General features: G+C 38.6%; 2 protein-coding genes across 2 annotated transcripts in view; both read right to left on the bottom strand.

Moving 5' to 3' along the window:
• Positions 1-6,649: 6,649 nt before the first annotated feature.
• On the bottom strand, positions 6,650-13,197 carry LOC113685101 (uncharacterized). Its single transcript, XM_089209946.1, has 4 exons — positions 12,413-13,197; positions 9,319-9,375; positions 8,284-8,357; positions 6,650-7,870 (listed from the first exon to the last, which is right to left on the bottom strand). Exons 1-4 carry the CDS (start codon positions 12,873-12,875, stop codon positions 7,409-7,411), a joined length of 1,056 nt encoding a protein of 351 aa, XP_089066072.1. The 5' UTR covers positions 12,876-13,197; the 3' UTR covers positions 6,650-7,408.
• Positions 13,198-15,508: 2,311 nt separating this feature from the next.
• Positions 15,509-20,909, bottom strand: part of LOC113685094 (sortilin-related receptor) — a 57,793-nt gene continuing 52,392 nt past the window's right edge. The window contains exons 47-49 of the mRNA XM_089209943.1: positions 18,991-19,207; positions 18,139-18,381; positions 15,509-17,393 (exon numbers count right to left, since the gene is read on the bottom strand). Of these exons, the coding sequence (XP_089066069.1) occupies positions 17,335-17,393; positions 18,139-18,381; positions 18,991-19,207 (519 nt within the window). The 3' untranslated portion in view covers positions 15,509-17,334. The remainder of the gene's footprint in view (positions 17,394-18,138; positions 18,382-18,990; positions 19,208-20,909) is intronic.

Here is a 20,909-nt window from a genome sequence, read left to right as displayed (position 1 = left end):
AAAACAAAAAATGGCGCATGCGTATTTTGAGCGCCGTATTTGTCTAAGTCTTTTGGCGGGAAAATTCGCCACATTTGAACAGAAGATACTTACAGAGTAAATAACGTACAAAATGGTACATGCACACTTTAAGCGCCTGTGTTTTCAAGTTTTTTGGCGGGAACATTTTTCCTTACTAAAAGCCCTTAAAAATAACTGAATCGCCGAAAATCACGAAATAACAGCTTTCCAGTTAAACATGGTTTAATGCTACTCTAGTTTACAGATTTAATGAATGTAACCGAAGAAGTTACAATTCATAGACCCAACGTTTCGACACTCTAGTGTCTAGTGCCTTCATCAGGGGTGATCTAAACGCTGCAACAAGAGGTCCTTTTATATGATCACTATAGGCGTCAGGAAGCAAACCGCCTAACAAAGGCGCTGGTGGTAACGCCGATTAGTGGTGATAATTTTAGAATTGTCCAACCCAATTGTATGGTTAGTTAGGCACGTGTGCTCCGATAAAGCTGAATTTTCCTTTTTGCAAAAGAAAACCGCTTTTTGATGCTCTTTTAAACGTGTACCAAACTGACGTTTGGTCTGTCCGATGTGTTCGTTCTCACAGTCATCGCAAGGAATAGAATAAATGGCGTCGGTTCGTTGTTCTTTCGTGACAGGATCCTTGGGTTTGGCGAAAATATGCCCCAAAGTCCGAAAAGGTTTTTGAGCAACTTTAACGTTGTGGCTATTCAAAAATTCTCTTGATGGGTTCCGTAACACCCTGAATGTAAGGAATAACAGCAAAACCAGTCGCTGATTCCCTTTCATCAGGAGCGTTACTAGTTGTAACTGGTTTTTGGCAGTTACGGAGAAAGGTTTTTGTATAGCCATTTGCCTTTAGGACACTAGAAACATATTTCCTCTCCTCAGCCTTCGAATCGAGTGAAGATGGTGGACAGTCAGCCCTCCTAAGTAAAGTTTTGGCTACAGACTTTTTATGGCAAATAGGGTGGTGAGAATCGAAAGCGAGGTATTTGTCCAGTTCTTGGTATTTGCGTCTGAATCTTGGCTCTGACTCTAAATAGTGTTGAAAGAAATGTTCTGCGTCTGTTTTGTACGCCCAAATAAAGTTTGTCTCCACTGGATCATAGTTTTTCTTGATTTATTTGTGCTTGAACTGATATTTACCAGTCAGTCTGCGAAAAAAGGAAAATAAACCGTAAATTAACAATACTCTGGGATTTAAACTTGCTGTTTCGAGCGATAATAGTACAGGGTTGGTTTGTCGCAGAAACACGTACTTGGTAATCAGGTTAGACGAGTAAAATTCAGTTTCTAAATCTTTAAGAATTTGTATTTATACAAACTTGATGAACGTGAGCGTAACCTGGATTTCATGATGGAAACTCCAAATGATCATCATTGAACATTTTGGCAAAGTCGATAATTTTTTTCTATCTATTGTCGTGGAAATAGCTTTAGGATAAATTTTAGACTTCAACTTAGAATTAAGCATTTTGCCTGCTTGTTTTCAGGAATTAAACCATTTCATTTTAAGCCGAGAGTTTTTAATTTCCAATCGCTCTGACGAAGGGCTAACGCCCGAAACGTCAGCCTTTAAACTCTTTACGTTGACCAATTTACGTTTTCATCTCAGTTGCTTGTTTTTAATTTCAGTCATGCAACAAGAAGCAGTTAATCTGTGCTTACCAGCCATTTCCCTTAGATCACGCAGGAATTCACAAACAAAAATTGCATACATTTAGTTTCTGCTTGCTTGAATTATAACCAACATCATTCGCAAATTCCTTGTCAACGCAAAATACTGTTCTCCTACTCAAATTTCGAGAAGAAAGCATTAAAGATAACAAAATCTGAGGGTTTTTTGCAAGTCTCGTTCGTACCGAACCCCCTTAGAACCATTCCTAGAAATAAAACCATAAATAAAATGTGATAACTGAAGGAACAAGCCGATATTTCTCCTCTGTCTCAAGGGATGAGACCATCAACAACTGAGCTCCAAGAGCTGTTTCAACGGCAATAATAGCGTAACTGACAAATTTAACATACTCCAGACTAATCAGGAGATCTAAAAAAAAATTATATAACATAGTTTGAGAAATTAAAAAATCCTAAGCACATTATAATTGTGTTTAGCCACAAGTGTCGAGACATTCAGGCATCAGGTTGACCGAAATTTATCATTAATGAAAGCCCTCTTTAACATCTTATGACCATCATCCCGGCTATTATGCAACAGCTACAAGATGTTTTGAAAGAAAATTCGCCGGCCGAGTATCAGTTGTCAGTGCTCCGTGAATCAATAAGCTCGGCGACTTCCAATTCTTTTATTATCAGTTTAGTCTTGAATCAAAATATTGCCTTGGTAAGGTAAAACGTCCGAGATAAATTTAAAATCTTCTAGTCGTGGCCTACGGCAGTATTAAGTTTATTTAGAGGTTAAAAAAAATGCTAATCCTTAGCGTGGTGGTGGTCTGAATCTAGCCAGGCTAGATTCAGACCACCATTTTGATGCGGGTAAGAATTCGAATGTAACATTCAACTAATTCAAGGTCTTGGGAGAGCCCTTGGGCAGATACGAAACATATTAGACCAGAAAATTATACCTTTTAAAATGTCTGCACGTTGTCATTAAGTTATCTCTAGAAAAATATCAAGGAAAAGCTGGATGATCTGGCTGTATCATTATTACAATTACCTTCTGGTCATGAAGATAACTTCAAGATAATTTGAAAAAGTCGTTACTAGGTAGTTCAAATGAAAAGTCATGCACAACGATGATAAGGTATTTCTTTGACTCTGTTGGCGAAACAGATAAAAACTGTTCATGCATATGGTAGAATTAATTAATCAAAAAGACACCACTGAAAACTGTTGAAAGCTACCTCAATCAAAAAGAGATCCAAGAAATCAGACAGCGACCAAATTGGTCCATTTCTTAGTTTGCAGTTTTTCTTCACTATTGAGTGGGTTAGTTTCGAATTGCGAACATTCGCTAAAACTAAGTTAAATCGTTCAACGCAGACTAATAGGTCTAGAAAAAAGCCAATTATCTCACCTTGTTAGAAGTTGTTGTGTACTTCTTTCCTTCCTTTACTTGCTTGTGTTCTTATTTCCTAAGTGATACTATCCGATGTGATGGAGAAAACAAGAGACAAATGTATCATGAAGACGTAAATACATTCAGATACTTGAATACTTAATTTTCTTTCTAAATAGCAAAGGCCTACGTCTGGATCGAGAGACTCATTTGGAGCCACCACATTTTCTGGAGAGAGATTTATGTCCTTGTAAGTCTTATTGAACAAAGGTATAGGTAAATTTCATGGTTTTAACGTACTAAGCATTTGAAAACAAAATATTTAATTAATTGGGAGTATCCGATCTAACTTTGGCTGTTGGCTAGATACGTTAGAACTTCAAAGGTGTTTGATAAGCTCACTGTTGCCATGGTAATTTGATACCAATATCGTCACTATTGGATATGAAGCGATAGCATTGCTTCATTTCAAACTTAAGCTTGTTTTTGATTTACCAGATTTATAGGCTTAGATAAGTTAATCCTTCTCAACGATAGATACCAACTTAATTGGATGTTACCCTTTCTTTCCTCTCTTCACTTCTTGATTTTCAAGTCGTTTCAATTTGTGTTTGATGCTGTCTTACCTGAAAAAGAGAAAAAGGATACGAATATATATATACCTATCTTTAGGTAAATGTAACAAAAATCCATGAATGCTATTTTCAAGTAGACTCTTTATAAGTAGAAATCAACACATGATGAGAGAGAGAAAACTTCGGGTAGAGCCCCCATATTTGATGCAGGAAGACAGTCCTAAAAAAAATATCATTTAAATTTACTAGTGTAATACCTTAACAACAACAACTTCCTTATACCCTTTATCAAGTTTTACTAATGTATTAAATAGAAAGTAATCCTTAATTATTGTTAATAATGGTAATAGGACTGATTGGAGTCCAATTCGGTCTGTAATCATAAGAGTGATAAACAAAATCGGACGACCGCGAAGAGAAAGTCCGATTTGTCAATTACGAGTATGATTACAGACAGAATTGGACGATACGAAGTTCTGTTACCAATTAATCATAATCGTTACAATTTAGAACAAACATCTCCGGCAGAGACAATGTCCTAAGTAAAAAATTCCCCCATTTTGGAAATTCCCCATATTTTTTTTGGGATAAGTGGTTGTTGCTATGGTATTGTGATCAATTCTGTGATTATTGGATTTAGCTAAGTAGATTAAGTATGACTGGCTGCTTCAACTGCCCGACTAAAGGTGTTTGATTACAGCCAACTGTCCGATTATAACTGTACAGAATGATAATAGAACAATGACCAGCTAATGCACAGATCACATTTTGATAAGAGAGTACCAGCATAATGACTAAGCAGCTAAAAATGACAGGGAGCTGGACGGAAAAAGTAAATTAAATGTCTGTAGCAGAGGTACAGAGGTATGGTAAACCTACACACCCAATAGATAGACATTACACACCCAAAAACAAAGAATAGTATTAGTATTTAACAATCTTCGACGATCCAACCCTCACTTCAGTTACATAGACAATACTGTTCAAAGATAAATGCAGTTACGTGCCTTTACATGCAAAATAGGGAAACAGAGCGAAAGAAAAATTTTTCAAATAAAGGTCTATTTCTGTATACAGGATTGGCTTGTACAGCTGCCAGAGTGAAGTCTGGTTCCTGCTGTATAGTATAAATTAAATAACAAAGAGTACAGCCACTTTTTTTTTTTATTTCGAGGCAGGTGCATAGTAGGTTACCGTTGAGCGTTTTGTAAGGTTTCCTGACAAAATAAGTAAAAGCAAGCGTAAAATTTCTATACAGCCCTATACTACATTATGCATTCAGTTCTCGGATCGAGAAAACAATGACAAAAACAGACATTACTATTGGGAAACAGATTTGTTTTACAATAGTATGGGAACGTGCGGAAAGTTTATCAAAGCAAGTACTGCCCTACGCGTCGTTGTATCAAAGATAGGAACCAGTCATCTGGTAACCAGAAACTAGAGTCTACACCACATCGTTTTCCCAACTACTCTCTCCTTTTTTGGCAGGCTTGAAGTGTAAGAGATAGAGCCGAGTGGATGAAAACACATTTACAAGGTCAACCCACAATAATCATAAAAGCTAACGGTACTTAAAAAATTTGTACAGGAATGAAAAGAGAATTATGTAAACTGGCAACAAGTACTTGGACAATAAAGTAAAAAATTTCTCGCGTTGCCACTAAAATCACGTTTAAGAAGAAAATTCATAGCGGCTGCCACTGAAAAATTGTCCTACACTGTGTTATGTGCATTACACTCTTTCTTCTTACATTGACCACGTAAATTAAATTTGCAAGAGCTACAACGAGAATGATGGAAACTACGTTTATATCCAAACGTATCTTTCCACGAGGTTATTTACCTGAAGAAAGGTCGTCTCAAAGTGATGAGCATGAATCCTCGAAACAGCATCTGAACCATTTCATCCAGCATAAGAAACACTCGCCGACCTGGACAGACCAGACATTATCCAAGGTAGTGGAGTCGAAATGACGTTGCTCTGGACTCCGTAGATGTTCAAAAAAGACGCTTAAATTTCTTGTAGTTCGTAAGCTCTTCCACGTGTAAGACTGAGTGCAAACATGAATATTAATTTTTAAAATTCTTTGTAATTCAAATTAGTTTTTGCAACTTCAAAAAGCAGGTTCAAAATAATCGACATCGAGTTTTATGGCGTGTTTCGTTCAATTATAAAACGAAAAGCAATGATGCCTCACTTTAGACCTATTTTCACCTCAAGGAAGTTTAATATATTGAGAAAGCTGCACATAGTGTTGAAATATCAGTAAGAACTTAAAAAAGAACTTCAACTAAAAATATTTTTCCAGTACAGCATTTTAAAGTCTTTGCAGAAGCGTATGACCTGGATCACCACACCTCTCGGTATATCGATTTTTTTCCTTTTCCATGGACTTTTCGGGCTAACAAGGTGCTACTAATTTTCATTCTGTTTCAGTGTCGACGAAACACTTTACAGTTTATTTAACCTCTTTCCGACTGGATGAAGGAACATATTTAATTCGAATAGCGGAGCTCGAAGCGCGCGCGAAGCTCGTTCGCAGTGAAGCCTTATACTTATAAAAAAGTGGAAGTCATTCGCCGATCAATTCAAAGCTTCAACATTCCCCCCCCCCCCCCCCAGGTAACCCACGGGCATTTGACTGTCCTTCGTGCCCGGGGGTGGGGAATTTGAACCTTGCCTGGGTGAGGTGGGGAATTTGAACCAGAACTCTCAAGTCTTTCCGATGGAATATACTTGTTTTATATTTTACAATGGAGGTGTTGAAAGGTATAGATTTCACTTTCGCGAGCAGATGTCTGAAAAGAAGGTCTACAAGAAAGTCACGGTTGCTGATCTTGCCTTTTATGAAAACATTTACCATGAGATGTGGCACTTGTGTGGGGCATTTACTTCTTTAAGCATGCGCGAACATCTGTGTTGCTGGCACACATCTTGGCATTAGTTAGGGGAAAGGAGAAGGTAATGCACATGCGTGCGTTAGTGGGGGTTTGGGGATTGAACCAAATCTAATTGGAGAGGCAGGGCTAATGCGTTTGAACCACGTTTAATGCATAAATTAAATGTCTAACAGATCTGAATGGAGTGAATAAGTGAGTAGGAGAATTCTGATTTCATACTAAAACCTCATGCTACGACTGACATCATAAGCTTAATCAAAGATTTAGGTGGGATTTTCCTCACGCAGAGAAAAGAACCAGGTGCAAATTTCATTTTGTTCCTCCATACCTGAAAATCTAAAAAACGTTTCCCTATGTCTAAGAACAACACTTAAGGATGTTTATGAAGCATAGAGCACTTAGGAAGGTATTGGCATTGTAGCCAATACACAACAGCTAAAACAGCAATTATTCTTTTGCAAAAGCCAGACTCTCATTTTTGATGGACCTCGGCTTCACCCTTCGAGCGTCTATACTTCGTGGAATTTTCCGGACGAGGTATCAAGGTTAAATTGGGGACCAGTCATCATTAAGGCATAAAGGGCGGGGGAAGGGGAAGTAGGGAGGATTTTGGTTGTGTCACGATGAAATTTAACAGATCCCCCCACAAAACTCTATAATATTCTCACGGCCCTCCCCCCTCATCGGCAGTTAATTTACAGTAAATTTTCTGTATTTTCCCATCATGCTAGTGACGACTGCCCCTCCGTTACCCCAGACAACCATGTCATCCTCTAAAATCCTCCACCAGCCCCCCCTCCCCGCCCTGTTCCACCCCTCCAGGCGATTAAAAATGATGACTGGTCCTGAGAAAGCAGGCGAATTCACTTACGGAAAGCAGCAAATTTTAGTCAAAGTAGCCATCTTTCTCCACTTCTCGTCCTACTTTTTTACAGTTTGCATTTTCTGTAGAAAATAATAGCCCTTTATCGTGATTTTCTCTACGCGAGAAGAAATTCTTGATGGAATTCATTGGTCTATTCGCCTTCTTGTTCAACTGAATCATCCGCAACTGCCTAACGGCGTCGTGGAAAGCAACTTTCACGTTAATATTACTAGCAGCTGAAGCCTCGTGAAAGAAACATTCGTACTCCGAAGCAAACTCTAAAGCCTCCTGTTGGGACACCGATCGAGAATGACTCAAGTCTACTTTGTTACCAACCAGAACAATGGCAGTTTGTTGACCTCGCTGCTTCTTCAGTTCCCGGATGAGCTTGACGAGTTGCGTGGCGGTTTGAAAAGATCTCGGTTCGTCTATGGCATAAACGACTATGAAGCCCTCATTTTGGCTTAGATATACCGGTTCATTCTGAGGTAGATAAATAAATAACAAAGTAAATAAAGGAAAAAAACGATAAGAAATCAAGTGAATTCAAAATGTAGTGAAAATAAGTGTAGATGTAGTTTATTCTCTAATTTTCGTTCTCCTGGTAAGCGTATGTCATTATTTATAAAAAAAACTGATTTCAATCGCGTGTGATCTCTGTGAGATCAGCCTGCTCTATGAGATCAGCAAAGCCAAATATGAGCTTCTGATCTTTGCCGGCTCAAAGTAAAAAAAAAAAAAGGGGAGGAGTGATGTTGAAAAATTCAAGCAGTCTTTTCAGTTCGATTTCCCTTGCTTTCTCAGGCTAATTGCAAAAAACTCGGTACGTAGTTGATGTCATATTCACCCCAGACCTGTAAATATTAATGTAGAACAACGTCTATACTAAAACTCACTGTGCTTGCGGTGTCAGTTATGTGTAAAATCGCTGGATCCTCATCTATTTCAACACACATATCGTACGTCATTTCTGTCAAATAGAAAATATATCTTTACAATGATTTATTTTCAAGTTTATCGATGCATATAAGCTTTAACGGTCACTGAGTTAATCGCCAGTACTAGTTTGCCAGGTTTGTTGAAAAAGCTCGTTCCTTTTTCTCCCGTGCATTTCAATAAACAAGACTGTAAGCTTTTCTCGCCCAAGAATACATATATGGAGGCTAGGTACAGGTTTTGACTGTTACCATGTAACTATTTGGTGCAAAAGAGGATGATTGGGCTTATCAAAACAAGGCAAAAATCACTCAAAACCGACTGAAAATTACCGCGGGAATATGGTTATTGAAACCAAAGTTAAATATTGAGAGCTAGGATCTAGATCCAAAAACCGAAAACCATACGTCTAAAGTTGTAAAATTGTAAAAGACAAAGACAGGACACCCCGATCTCGAAATTTCCAAAAGTTGACGTATGAGAAACCCTCTCGAAATCCAGAAAACGTAAAAACCTACAGTGACTCTTTTAATCAAATTTCTCCATATAATTTTAGTCTAGTCAGGATCTCCGCTCCTTCCGTGCTGAAAATCCTCAAAAGATTTGTCGTTTCCTTTTACTTGTATTTTTTAATCCGCTTAAATGCAATAAAGAAACCGGGTGTTATTATTATGACTGAGCTAGTTAATCACCGGCTAAGAACCAAAATGTGGTGAAATCCTATACGTCTTTAAACAAGGCAGCTGTAAATCGAAACACTTTTTTGCACCCCTGATTTCATGTGATTAACCTAATCAATTATCTGCGGTAAGTGGAAGGATTTACAGAGTAGAGATTCATTTTTGTTCTCTGCGGTCAGCAGTGGCCATGACAGTACGTAAGCACACACGACATCAATTTTGAGTACCTACACCAACAGCCCATCTGGTCATGCAGTCTCCAAAGTGCTAAGTTTTTGTTGCAATTAATATAAAGAAAACAAATTCACAACTCACCAAGGGTTGGGTCGTATTCATGAATAAATCTTCCGGTTGTAAACCGCACTAACAATGCTGTGTAAATAAAATGAACGAGTAAATAAGTAATATGTCATCACTGCCTCTACAACACAGACTGTATCAAAGAACTAGACATATTTTCTGCAGATAGCATGATACAGAATAGGGCTCAAAAAATTTCCGAATAAGACTGGGACGGATAAGAACCTAGATGTTGCATCCCAAACTTAGGATGTGAAATTTTCAACCCTTTAACTTCCAGAAGTGATTGACAAGTAACTTCTCTCTATGATATCCGTACATTATCCAGCAAACAGGTAATGAGAATATTCAAACTTATCAGGTAGAAGTTATCTTGATCTGACATCAAATTCTCGTAAATAACTTACACTGTGAAGGAAATGTGTAACAGGCAAAGGGGAGAAGTAACAGTCAGATCTTGAGAATTAATAGAAATATTTTCCTAAATATGACCTCGTACGCCGTGTGATCTAAGTAGTTAATTATTGTATACATTTGAAGCGTCTACTTTCTATACGAGACAATCAGTTTAGACTTCAATAGAATGTCAAGTGGTAGTACTGTTGACTTTTCCTACAAGTATCGCGTAAACAGCAAGTAGTTCTGAACCCTGGTTATTGACCTTTAAACCATGATTTTGTCTGACTGCATACACTCAGATGCAAATACTTCGTCACAAAGCACAAATTATAAACCACCAGACCCAACTGCTTTACCGATTGCGTCTTTACATTACCTTCATTCGCATAATCAATAACTTACTTTTTTTATATTTTAGAGCAACATTCAGTTGAGCGTTAAAAGTAATCAAGGATTGTATTACTTTGATCTAAAGCTTCATATGTTGAGGGTTTGGAATGGGTTGGCTGACAACAATTTGTAGGTCAATTTTGCTAGGTATGTGCTGCTGGCCTCTCAGAACCCGTATATACCCCATTGTAGTATATTTTGTGATCAATCAATGACCCATCTTACTTACTTTTGGACAAACGTAATTTTCGCGATCCTAATTGAGTCACTTTCTGTTTATTCATCTGCCTCATAGAACATTTTAAGTAGGTCATCCTAAAATGAATTGACGCATTTACTAGACTTACCCCGTAGTCGCGCCCGAATCCTGAAAAAGTGCAACTCCAGTCAAGTAACTCTATTGAATATGTAATTCCATTACAGTCAATCCCGTCGTGAAAATGGATTGAATCCTTCTAGTAGCAAATCACCATGAAGTAACCCCCCTTCCATTCCAGGCTTAAGTTAAGCTTAGCTGCAGTCAGACCAGTCAGCTACACTCAAAACATCCTGTTGTATGTACTTTAGAGGAATTTGTGGCAGCCGCAGCGTAAACGTGCATGCTACAATACCCCATGAGTCGATTTATCCGGAAGGATATAGCACTCACACTCTATGTCATGAATCAAAATGCCAAAAAAATTGAACCGAATTTCTAATCTGATTAAGTTCTTTACCCTCCGCACCTGATTAATGCAATTTAAATGAGACTTTTTTTTTATAGCAACACAAAAAATGTTATCTGGTTAACCTGTGGTACGATGCGTTATCATACATATTACCCACGGCAGTATGGGTTATCAGTTCGACTAAAGCTAAGTTGGTCTGAGACACATTTCGCAAAAGTAAAATAAAGCATCTAGATTGCCAGTTTTTTTAAAATCAGATCATATTCTTATGTTAATAAATTGAACACATACACAAATTCCTTCCAAACCCAACAATATTGTTCATATTTTAAGGTTCGCTGCATGGACATCGTCTGTTCAGGAAAAAGGTACTTAGGTTACACCGCGATTTAATTTGATACCACAGGATTACATGCATTTCTGATAACATAGCTGAATGAGTTTTCAGTGATTCATATCTTTTGCGCCATACTGTGCTTCGAATGTAGTGAAAGGTATTTTTCAGTAAACTAAATGTTGAGTTCACCTTTCTCTTTTCAGAGACGTCCAATTTATCACAGGATGTTTTGTGTCGTCCATTTGTTTTATTTTTAAGCTCATGTGATGGGATTTACGTGGGTTATCCATAAATATCGGATTCTTACAACGGATTACGATTTTTTTTCCTAGAAAAGTGAAGAATTCTTATTGAGATCAAAGCACCGAAGCACTACTTGATGAGATGAGTGGCCGCCAAAATTTACCAAGTGTACTTTTTTTTGAATAGAATAAAGTGTATAATTACCGCAGTCAAAGACTGTAGTCTCGATCTCTTCAGGCCCTTTAAAATACTAACTTGGAATTACATACAACTAAATAGCTTACATATTCGATCAATTCCGAAGCTGTCAGGCGTGAATTTCGTTATGATAACATCAAAGGAACTTTCACTTTAACTTTGCTGAGTACTAGGAACCCACCTAAATTCTTTATAGCTACGCACTGTGTTCGATCAGTCAACTTTGACGTAAATCAATGACTACATTTTCATTTTGAATAAAAGCCGAAAATCGCTGCCTTTAGAATTTAGGGTTGCTTGGCTGACCCCCCATAACAAAGTGAAGTTATGGAACCAATACCTAAAACGATCAACTTGAGTTAAACAAATAAAAATATGAAATAGCACACTCAAAGGTGCCGCGTGAAACAAATATTTTCGAAGAGGAGTTGAAATATATATTTTTCCTTAACTAAACTCCATTGTCTGAAGGACTGATGAAATTCGACTTTTTGTGTTTGTAAACCATAACAACCATTTTTTCCCTTCAAAAAAAATTGCATGGGCTTTGAGTAATGAGACATAATTGGAATTTAATTTGTTTTCGTAGCTTTTCACAAGATCACAGGTATTCAAATAATTTGTAAAGCCAAAATTGTTATTCTATCTTAAATAAACACAGCAGGTCAGAGCGAAACAAAACTGGATTCTGCGAAAGGAATGATTTTATTTTTCATGAGGCAACAATGAGCCAAGAGAAAGAAAAGGAACCGTTTACTAAAGTCACGCTACTTGGTTCAAGTTGGCTCAATTATAATGACTGGGCTTTTTTAAAACATTCTTGTATAAGCTATCATCATCTTATTTCTCACGTAACATCGTAGTATTGACTTACCCGATTTCCCAACACCTCCCTGTCCAAGAAGAACAATGTTATAATCTCTGAACGAGCTGCTTCTTCTGTGTAACGAACTCGATGTCGTGTTGCGCGAATTTAACGACGCAGGTGGCTGACCCACAAAAGGCTCGCTGTCTCTTCTCCTTGATCGATATTTCATTGGTTTCTTACTTAATACTGGGGAGCTTGGCGATCCAGGCGGACTCGGACATCTGGGTGATGGGCTGTCATAGTCACCACTGTAACGCGCTTCGTTAGTCTTTCTGTCCGGGGACGAAGGAACTTGTGGTGGAGGGCTGCAACCCCTTTCCGCGAAATCCTTCTTACCTCGTTTAGCCTTGGACAATTTCTGCGTTTCTAAAGGAGGGATAATGCGGTCCGCTCTCAAGATGACCCCTTTTGATTCCGCGAAATGTTGTTGTAGCACGACAGCTGGCGCAGAACCTCGTCTTCGAAGCATTCTAGAGGAAAATTTCACCTCTGATAAATGGTGGCACTTGAGCTACTGCTCTGAACTGCGAAAATGCACAGTTCGTTTAAATTTTTGTCTGTTGCCAGTTCAACCATGAACAGCTGCTAGGCAATTGTCTGAGTAATTGTTCGCGGCAGTTTTCATCGATAATAATTGCGTAAACAAGCACGATATCATTCGCATGCTCCACTGCCCTTTGTTTGCTGTTGAACCGAGCTTTTCAATTTTTCTACCGAATTAACCGAGCACATCAAGAGGTAATTACTAGACATGTAAATCAGCGGACGGCAAAATATCTTTTGTCCACAACAAGAGGTTAGTGACCCTCCAGATTGAGCTAAGCCGCCCTACATCAATCAGTTAAGTACGCGAAAATTGTTTAAATCCCATTAAACAATTGCAACGTTTGGGAACTGCGGAGCACTGTTCTGTTGCTTTATGACAGGGAAAAGTTTCAAAATTGCTTTATTTGAAGAACAGATAGAAAGGTGTGTTCTCACAGGAGCAATCGATTGATGTTTCACAGGGTTGGGTTTGTGGTTGCGTTGATGAGAATTGTGTGATGGATTTGTTACTGATGGCTGATTAGAAAAGTCTGTGATCGTTGTGAAACTGGCTACGCTTAAAATAAACCATCGATAAATAAAGAATGACTCGTCTTTGCTGTGGGGAAATTTCATTGCTTGGACAGTTTGCAATACGAATCTTTAGAAGCCTTTGTTTGCAAACAAAAATTTAAAGATAATGGCATTGTGTTGTTTAGGAATTGTAGATAACATGACGTGAAAGGGCGTGGAAGACCGCTGGAATCTATCAAAGCTAAGAGAGAAAGATTGTAAACAGGAAATGAAAAATAGGTAGCCTAAGACTGCATGTGAATACTGATATAGCACAAAATAGAACAAAAATGGTTGTATAATGACACTAGAAGGTGGTGCTGCCAAAGATTTGTATTCACTTGCAAAACAGTAAACCCGCTGCATCCCACATATTTATTAGTTCCCTGATCTGATGAATCAGATGAAGATAAATCAAGAATATGGTGGTTTTCTCGAATGTCTAACGGTCCCCCAATCCTCTAGGCTCCAATAATGATTAAGGAATGCTTCTTTTAGTTTTGCCTGTTAAATATAAATAATTTTCTTACTTTGCTGCGACTCCATTTTTGTGAGATTTTTGTTTCATAAAAAAAGGAATTCTGCGGTTTAGGATACTCCGTCATTCTGCGTCTTAGAGCATTCTGCCATTCCGTGTCTTAGGATATTTGACCTTTTCGCTATTCCGCTGTTCCACTGTTCTATCATTCCATTGACTGGGGTCACCCTATAAACTTCGCAACTAGCTCGCTTCGCAAACTTAGCGGCTCTTTTGGGTAAAAGTCGCTGATTCAAACAAAATGTGCTCTTTTCAATTAAAAAAAATTCCTTAAAGTTGCCATGATGCGCACATCACACCGAGTGAGATATTTCTGTAAGGAAAAGTTTGGTTTAAATTATGCGTCGGTGGATGCCACTGTAAAATTGTTTTTAAATTATTTATCGTCAATCGTAAAGTCACGGCAAGAACTGAAAAATTATATCTCCGTATCTACTGAGCATAATTTGCCAATTCAAATGGCAAAATTTTATCTCTTTAAAGAAACAATGTTGCCTCAAGTTTTCATGATGTGCTGAGCACACCTATGAAGATATTTGTGCAAGGAAAAGTTTCGTTTCTAATTACGCGCAATCTTGAAATGATTATGAGAAGTTTATCGTCTTCTGCTGTCCTCTGTAGTGTTACAGCAAGAACTGAAAACGTAATGCGCTAATGGCTATGAGCCCGAAATCACAAAAAGAGAGAACTCGTATGTGTATCGAATGCGAATGTCGAACCAATAAGATACTCCGAAAAAAATGATAAGAAGCTCCGGGAAACATCGCTTCAAAATTGGGGCAAGATCGGAACTCTGTTGTTACTTACCATCTCTTCTCTCGATAACATAAGTGGCTTCGCTTCCTATAAGAGGCAGTAGCCTGAGGAACTCCAAGCTGGGGGTAATCCCCTGTGGCATTTCGATGGCTAATCCAATGGTCCATTTTGCAGTTGCGTGATCGGTTGCCAAGCCTTTGAACAGAAGTGAGGCTAAAGGTGACCTTGTTATGTTACAAGCTTTGCTGCTTTCGTCTGATGAAATACGATTTCACTATCCTTGGGAACGCAATCCAAATTTTCAAGGAGGGAAAAGTAACAAATCTTGCAATCTGATTGGTTCTTAACACGTTATGGGTCCACGGTCAATACTCACCGGATCTAAAATATCGCTTACTGACTCTTCTCCCCGAGGGAGTCACCTCGAATTCGAGGTTGCTTCACAGCACAGGTTTACGCACGGTCTGTGCTACTACGCGTGCCTGCACGGGCTTTAAATCAGACAAACAAACACTGAGGAAAAACGTTCGTCGCCCGTTTCCCTCCGCTTTCATAGTGCACCCTTCAAATCCCAGCATGAAAAAACGAGTTACTGGTTCAGTGTGGTCAGTTAAAATTCATTCTATTAACTTCTACGATAAGCATTATTTCACAGCATCCACTGACGGGAAACACTGTAGTAAAATGGATCAAATCACCTCAACAACCTATTTGGTAAAATGCTCTTTTTAATAACAAAATCTAAACGTTTACGTCTTTATAACACTTCTGAAAAACTGCAAACAAATAAGTAACGGTCTTAAAAACAAAACTAGAAAAGTAGCTTTAACATAGGGTGTGTAAATAGTTGACACTGGAAAAATTACAATGTAACAACTGAAGAAAGACTGACGTGTTACCTTTTTCCCGGTTTTTTACAATCTCTTTGTAAACTGCTAAAAACCACAACAATCTGAGTTGCATTCTCAGCTTTCCCTCAAGTTGCAGTGGTACTTTCCTTAAATTGGACTACTCTTCTTTACATTTTTAACAATAGGTAACAACTGAAAATCCCAAAATTTAGTTTCTTTCCTCTTGAAGGAGACTTAATCACTATTTCTACCAAGCCTGTATATTCCGGCTGACTTACATTAAACTACACAGAAGTAGTGTTCACTCTTATTGATACGTCCTGATTATAACTGCGTGTCAAAAAAAAAAAAATAACAAACAAACAAAAACAAGTGATATCGTATCACCCGGTGACTGAAACTAACGATAGCGCTTTTTGAAAACACTTCGGGGAAACCTATTCTTCTGGTATCTTCAAAACTATGAGTCCCATTTTTGTGCATTGGCTTTTATCTACAGGGTAACGCGAAAACTGTTATCTACCCACGTTCTCTTTCTTTATCTTAGTCGCTTGGTTTACTTTATTATGCTAGTCTTAGATAAAAATAAGGCAGCGTTTTTTCTCCTTTGTCATGGAACGAATCATAATTCAAACTACACTTCGAATTAAGTGCAATCCTTGAATTGCCAGTAGATGGAATGCAACCCAACGCCCGAAATACGCCTCACTTGTCGTTAAAAACTTCCCTATCGCTAGGGCGCACGCGAAAATCGGCATCCCCAAGTTTTTTAAACTCTAGGTTACGACGATGAAATTCCTTGAAAAATGTTTAGGGAGCATTTTATCGCCTGAGGGGGTTGAGCTGATCACATGGGTTTTTTTTTTGGGGGGGGGGGGGAACAGAGGGGCGTCAGTCGTCGCTAACAGATTTCAAAGGGGGACAACAAAAATTGACTGCCAGTGAAGGGGGATCTTTAAAATACTTAATAGCCTAAGAGGGGGACCAGATAAAACCCCCACCCCCAGGGGATAAAGAATGACCGGTTCCTTAGCCCTTTAACTCCCATGGGTGACCAAGAAAGAACTTCTCCATACAAGATCAATACGATATCAAGAAGACAAGTAATGAGAATAAAGAAAAACATCAATTAAGGATTAGTAGTTGATCAAATTCCAAATTCTCGAAACTAACATCACAAGAACTGTATGGCAGACAGTAAGGAGAATTACTAATGAGATCTTGGGAGTGAAAGGGTTGAACATCTACTCGTGGGTGGAGATGAGATTACGTATGCTGCAGCGCCGTTTTACGTCTAAATACCATAGTTTCAAAATAGATTACAACACTACCACGTACATCTAACGAAGGTTTCTGTCTTAATGTTCCCACTCGACTACGTTTTGAATTGTTATAATGCAAGGCATTTTCGGGTTGCATTTCACTGATGATACCCTAGTTATGAAAAAACAACCCAATCATGTCCAACATTACACTGGCGAACAACTGATCACACGTGGAGTATTGCACAAGTGCGATTTTCTCTTCGCCTCTTAGACAAACTCTTCCTGGGCTAAAAAATGAAAACATTACCAATGCAGCTGTTGCCGAGAACGAAGTTCGAGCTACGAAGTGGGAACAACGAATTTAAGGTCTCTATAAAACTATGCACAAATGGGAACAATCCAGATCAGCTAACCGGCGGTCTAGGCTGTCACTAATGGTTCGTCGTCGGAGAATCCCTGGATAAAGGGTACGTCTTCGTCTAGAGGGTAAAAAAAGTAATCTACAATCAGAACGTAGTCTGTAAAAGTGCAAACAAGAGTGACTAGTACAACTGTGGGAGCTTACCCTAGTTTCTGTTGCATAAAGCGACAGGGGAGTATTGCTACTCTACCCTGGATGGGACGCTAGTCCATCTCAGGTCCACCCTTTTGACTCCCCCTTCCTTCTTGCAAACATTTCGTTAGGTTTCCCTGACAGCTCGCCCCGGTACCCATTTATACTCCTGAGTGGAGAGAGCCTAGGCACTGAGAGAGCAAAGTGTCTTCCCAATAAACAGGACCGCAACCACTCATTCGGGGGTCCAGCCCGCTAAACTGATGGCCACAGCCTCTGGAAGTTCTTCATCAATCCCTTATCCTGGGAAACTTCTAAAAAATGACCAAAAAAGGGGGGACTCCTCCCTTTATTTCACGACAAAAGCAGTCGTGATAATGATAGAGTTGAACCTTTGCACTGCAACATCTAAGAGAATATTCTCCATTCTGTTCTCTGTATAACTCCTTTGGTACTGGCAAGGAAAACTTGATTAACAATCAAAGCTTCTCAGATTGGAGATAATTTCCTTTCTTCTCGTTATCTTAATGAATGACTCCAGCAGTATTATTGAACGGAGAAAATAGTTTACGGTCACTCTTAAGATTTAAAGGGTTAAGCCCTCTCAGAAACATGCCATCTGTTTGTCTCAAGTCACCGTTAAATACACTGAAGTGTCCTTCGATTAGTACCTGAATGAAATGTGACTCCACCCTCGTCATCAATGGTCCTCCTTGTCATAAGAGCGAACATTGAGCGCTCCAGTCGACGCGACTTACGAACGAAGTAGGTCATGACCAAGACGAGGATCAGTCCAACCACAGCTACAGGTACCGCCCATATCACGGGACTCATACCTTTCTTCTCCCCCCCAGTTTGTTTTCCAGCGGATGGAGGGAAGGGTTTACTAGGTTCGGTGGGAGCTGGAATATAACCTAAAACAGAGTCGACGGTGAGTTTAAACAATGCTGCTGAAGAGAAGGAGTACGATAAATGCAACATGATACCGCATTTAGTCGAATAAGATCTACAACGTTTAATGCATATACAGCTGCAACTGGTATTGGCTTTAAGAATTCTTTGACATTTCCTTAGAAGAAAAAAACCAAGATTTGAACTGATAGGGTGTACTTAACCGGCAAGTACACATAAGGAGATTCTTTGGCAAAGTTCTACTTTCTTAAAAGCTATTGAGGTCTTTTTTTATAATTTGCGACTGAACAAAGCGTCAAGATTCCAGCAATAATAAATTCTTATCAGTCAAGAGAACAGACAAATTCGGTTAGCGAGAGCTACCTGTTTCCATTCTGGTAAAATTCTTTTGGGAGGCAGGGGAGGATGGTTACAATTGTGAAGTTTGTCAAAAGTGGCTTAAATACAGTGAGGCATGTACGCAAAAAACACTTGTAATCTCCCAAATGAATTTCACACGACCTTACTTAGATGAAAACAAGGAAGTAAACAAAACAGTTGATTTCAGATCCTGATTAAAATCAAAGCCAAAAATTGATGAAGAAACCATACTAAAAGGAAACAATACTCACCTTCACCTTTGCCAAGACGAGCATGCAATATAGCTGTTGCACCAAAGCCACAGGGCACGATGACACGGATTTCGAAAATATATTCCTTTCCAGCTTTCAATTCATTATCCTCACGATCACACACAGAATAATTCTGAGTTTCTTTTGACACCTTGGTGACCTCTACGAAATTCTTTAACACATCTGTGGTCCGCACCGCAATTTGATAACCCGTCCACTGAAACAGATAATATAAACATAAGTATCAAACTTTGGGTTACACTCCGGGGTTGATAATCCAACACACTTTTTTTTTTTTGCAGATTTATTTAACTCGTGCGACCGACTTCGCGAAAAGGAGGGACTACTCTTTATTTGACTTCGCTCGAAGTTTTCAGTTGTTTTTCAGCAAAAAACTCAAAATTAATAATTTTGCGCGGACTGTTCCTTAACCCTTTGTATACCAAGGGGGGTGGTATTTATTTGTCACAAAAATGAGTACATTATACAAGAATGCTTGTCAAGCCTGCTCTTTACAACAAAACCCTATAAAACTATATATATTTGGGAAGTGCATTAAAAATTTACTTTCACAACAATTATAGAAATTGACACATGTCAAAATTGTGACGTCACAATAAGCATAATTTGCATAATTATGCAAGTTTCTAAAGGAACTTTGAAATCACCAGCTCTAAACAAACAATTCCAACTTTTGGTTTCTTACTTGAAATTCTAATCACCTTTTAACACAATTTCAAAAGGTAAGAAATATTAATTAGGGCAATAACCCTCCTTTTAGAGAATTTAAGACAGATTAATAATTGCCTTTCATAAAGTAAAAATTGAGTAAAATATAAATGAAATAAGAAATATTCAAAAGATGCAAACAGTTTCTTTATCGGTTATATAGCCAATAGTTATGTACCACACTTGCACAAAACTATGCTCTCACATTAACCAAGAGTTAATTTCTTAATGATCTTCTTCTTCCTCTTTGATATGGCCTCCCTCTTCCTTCTTTTAGCCGACGGGGACCATTTCGACTTTCATCATCATAGTAAAAGTCTCGCAACGTGTGGTACCTTTGAAAACAAGGCTCAGGGCACATTCTAACACCACAAATTGCACAGCTGTATATTGTTTTCACTTTCTGGATATGGACCTTGCAAGTTAGTCTTGTTTCATTGCTCACAAGGTAATGGAAATGATCCCGGTTGAATCTTATGTCAGGGATAGCAACAGGAGTTTCCACAAATCCCGTGTCTCTTCGAAAGCACTTGCCTTGAACTAATGTGCTGACCAGCTCCTTTCTGAACTGCAGTGCTCTTAGACTGGAATGATTCTGGGATTTGGTGTGGAGAATGTGTGCATTTGATACACACACCTCTATCAAATAAAAAAACACTTTGTAATACCAGACTGACCCCTTCATAAGTCTGGCATATGCGACAGTTCGCTGGTCAGACACATCTACACCACCCATATAGGTGTTGTAGAGGTCAATAACACCTGGTCTAGAAAATTGCTTCTTCTCCCACTTCCCATTTACTTTTACTGACCGCTGAACTGGGCTCGAGTCCATTGTACTGGTGGGAAGGGTAGCTAACACACTAACTGGCTTCCTGTCACGCCATGTCACGCAAGTCAAATTTCCCTTTTGCCTGTACAAACACTCTCCTCTTTTAAGATCTTTCACTGCTTTTTCCTTCACACCACAAATCTCTCTTGGTAAGGCTACCCTGTTGGCCCGAACTGTGCCACATGCAAGGGTTTTTCTTTCTTCTAACTCTTCAAACAAAGCAACAGAAGTATAATAATTGTCCATGAAGGCATAAAATCCCTTATCTAGATAAGGTTGCAACACAGACATAACTGCCTTCCTTCCTAAGTCTTTCTGAACTTCATTATTCTCCTTGCCAGTATAAATCTTGCTGTTC

Source organism: Pocillopora damicornis, chromosome 6, assembly GCF_964200805.1.
Source record: "Pocillopora damicornis chromosome 6, jaPocDami1.2, whole genome shotgun sequence".
Taxonomy (NCBI): Eukaryota; Metazoa; Cnidaria; class Anthozoa; order Scleractinia; family Pocilloporidae; genus Pocillopora; species Pocillopora damicornis.
Note: the sequence above shows the minus strand (reverse complement) of the source record. Positions and strands in the feature narration are given on the sequence as shown.

Coding starts and splice junctions, on each gene's coding strand:
- LOC113685101 (XM_089209946.1), bottom strand. CDS start 12,875: ATGCTTCGAAGACGAGGTTCTGCGCCAGCTGTCGTGCTACAACAACAT. Junction 9,376..12,412: donor GGGAGGTGTTGGGAAATCGG/GTAAGTCAATAC, acceptor TTATTTACACAG/CATTGTTAGTGCGGTTTACA. Junction 7,871..8,283: donor TAACTGACACCGCAAGCACA/GTGAGTTTTAGT, acceptor TATCTACCTCAG/AATGAACCGGTATATCTAAG.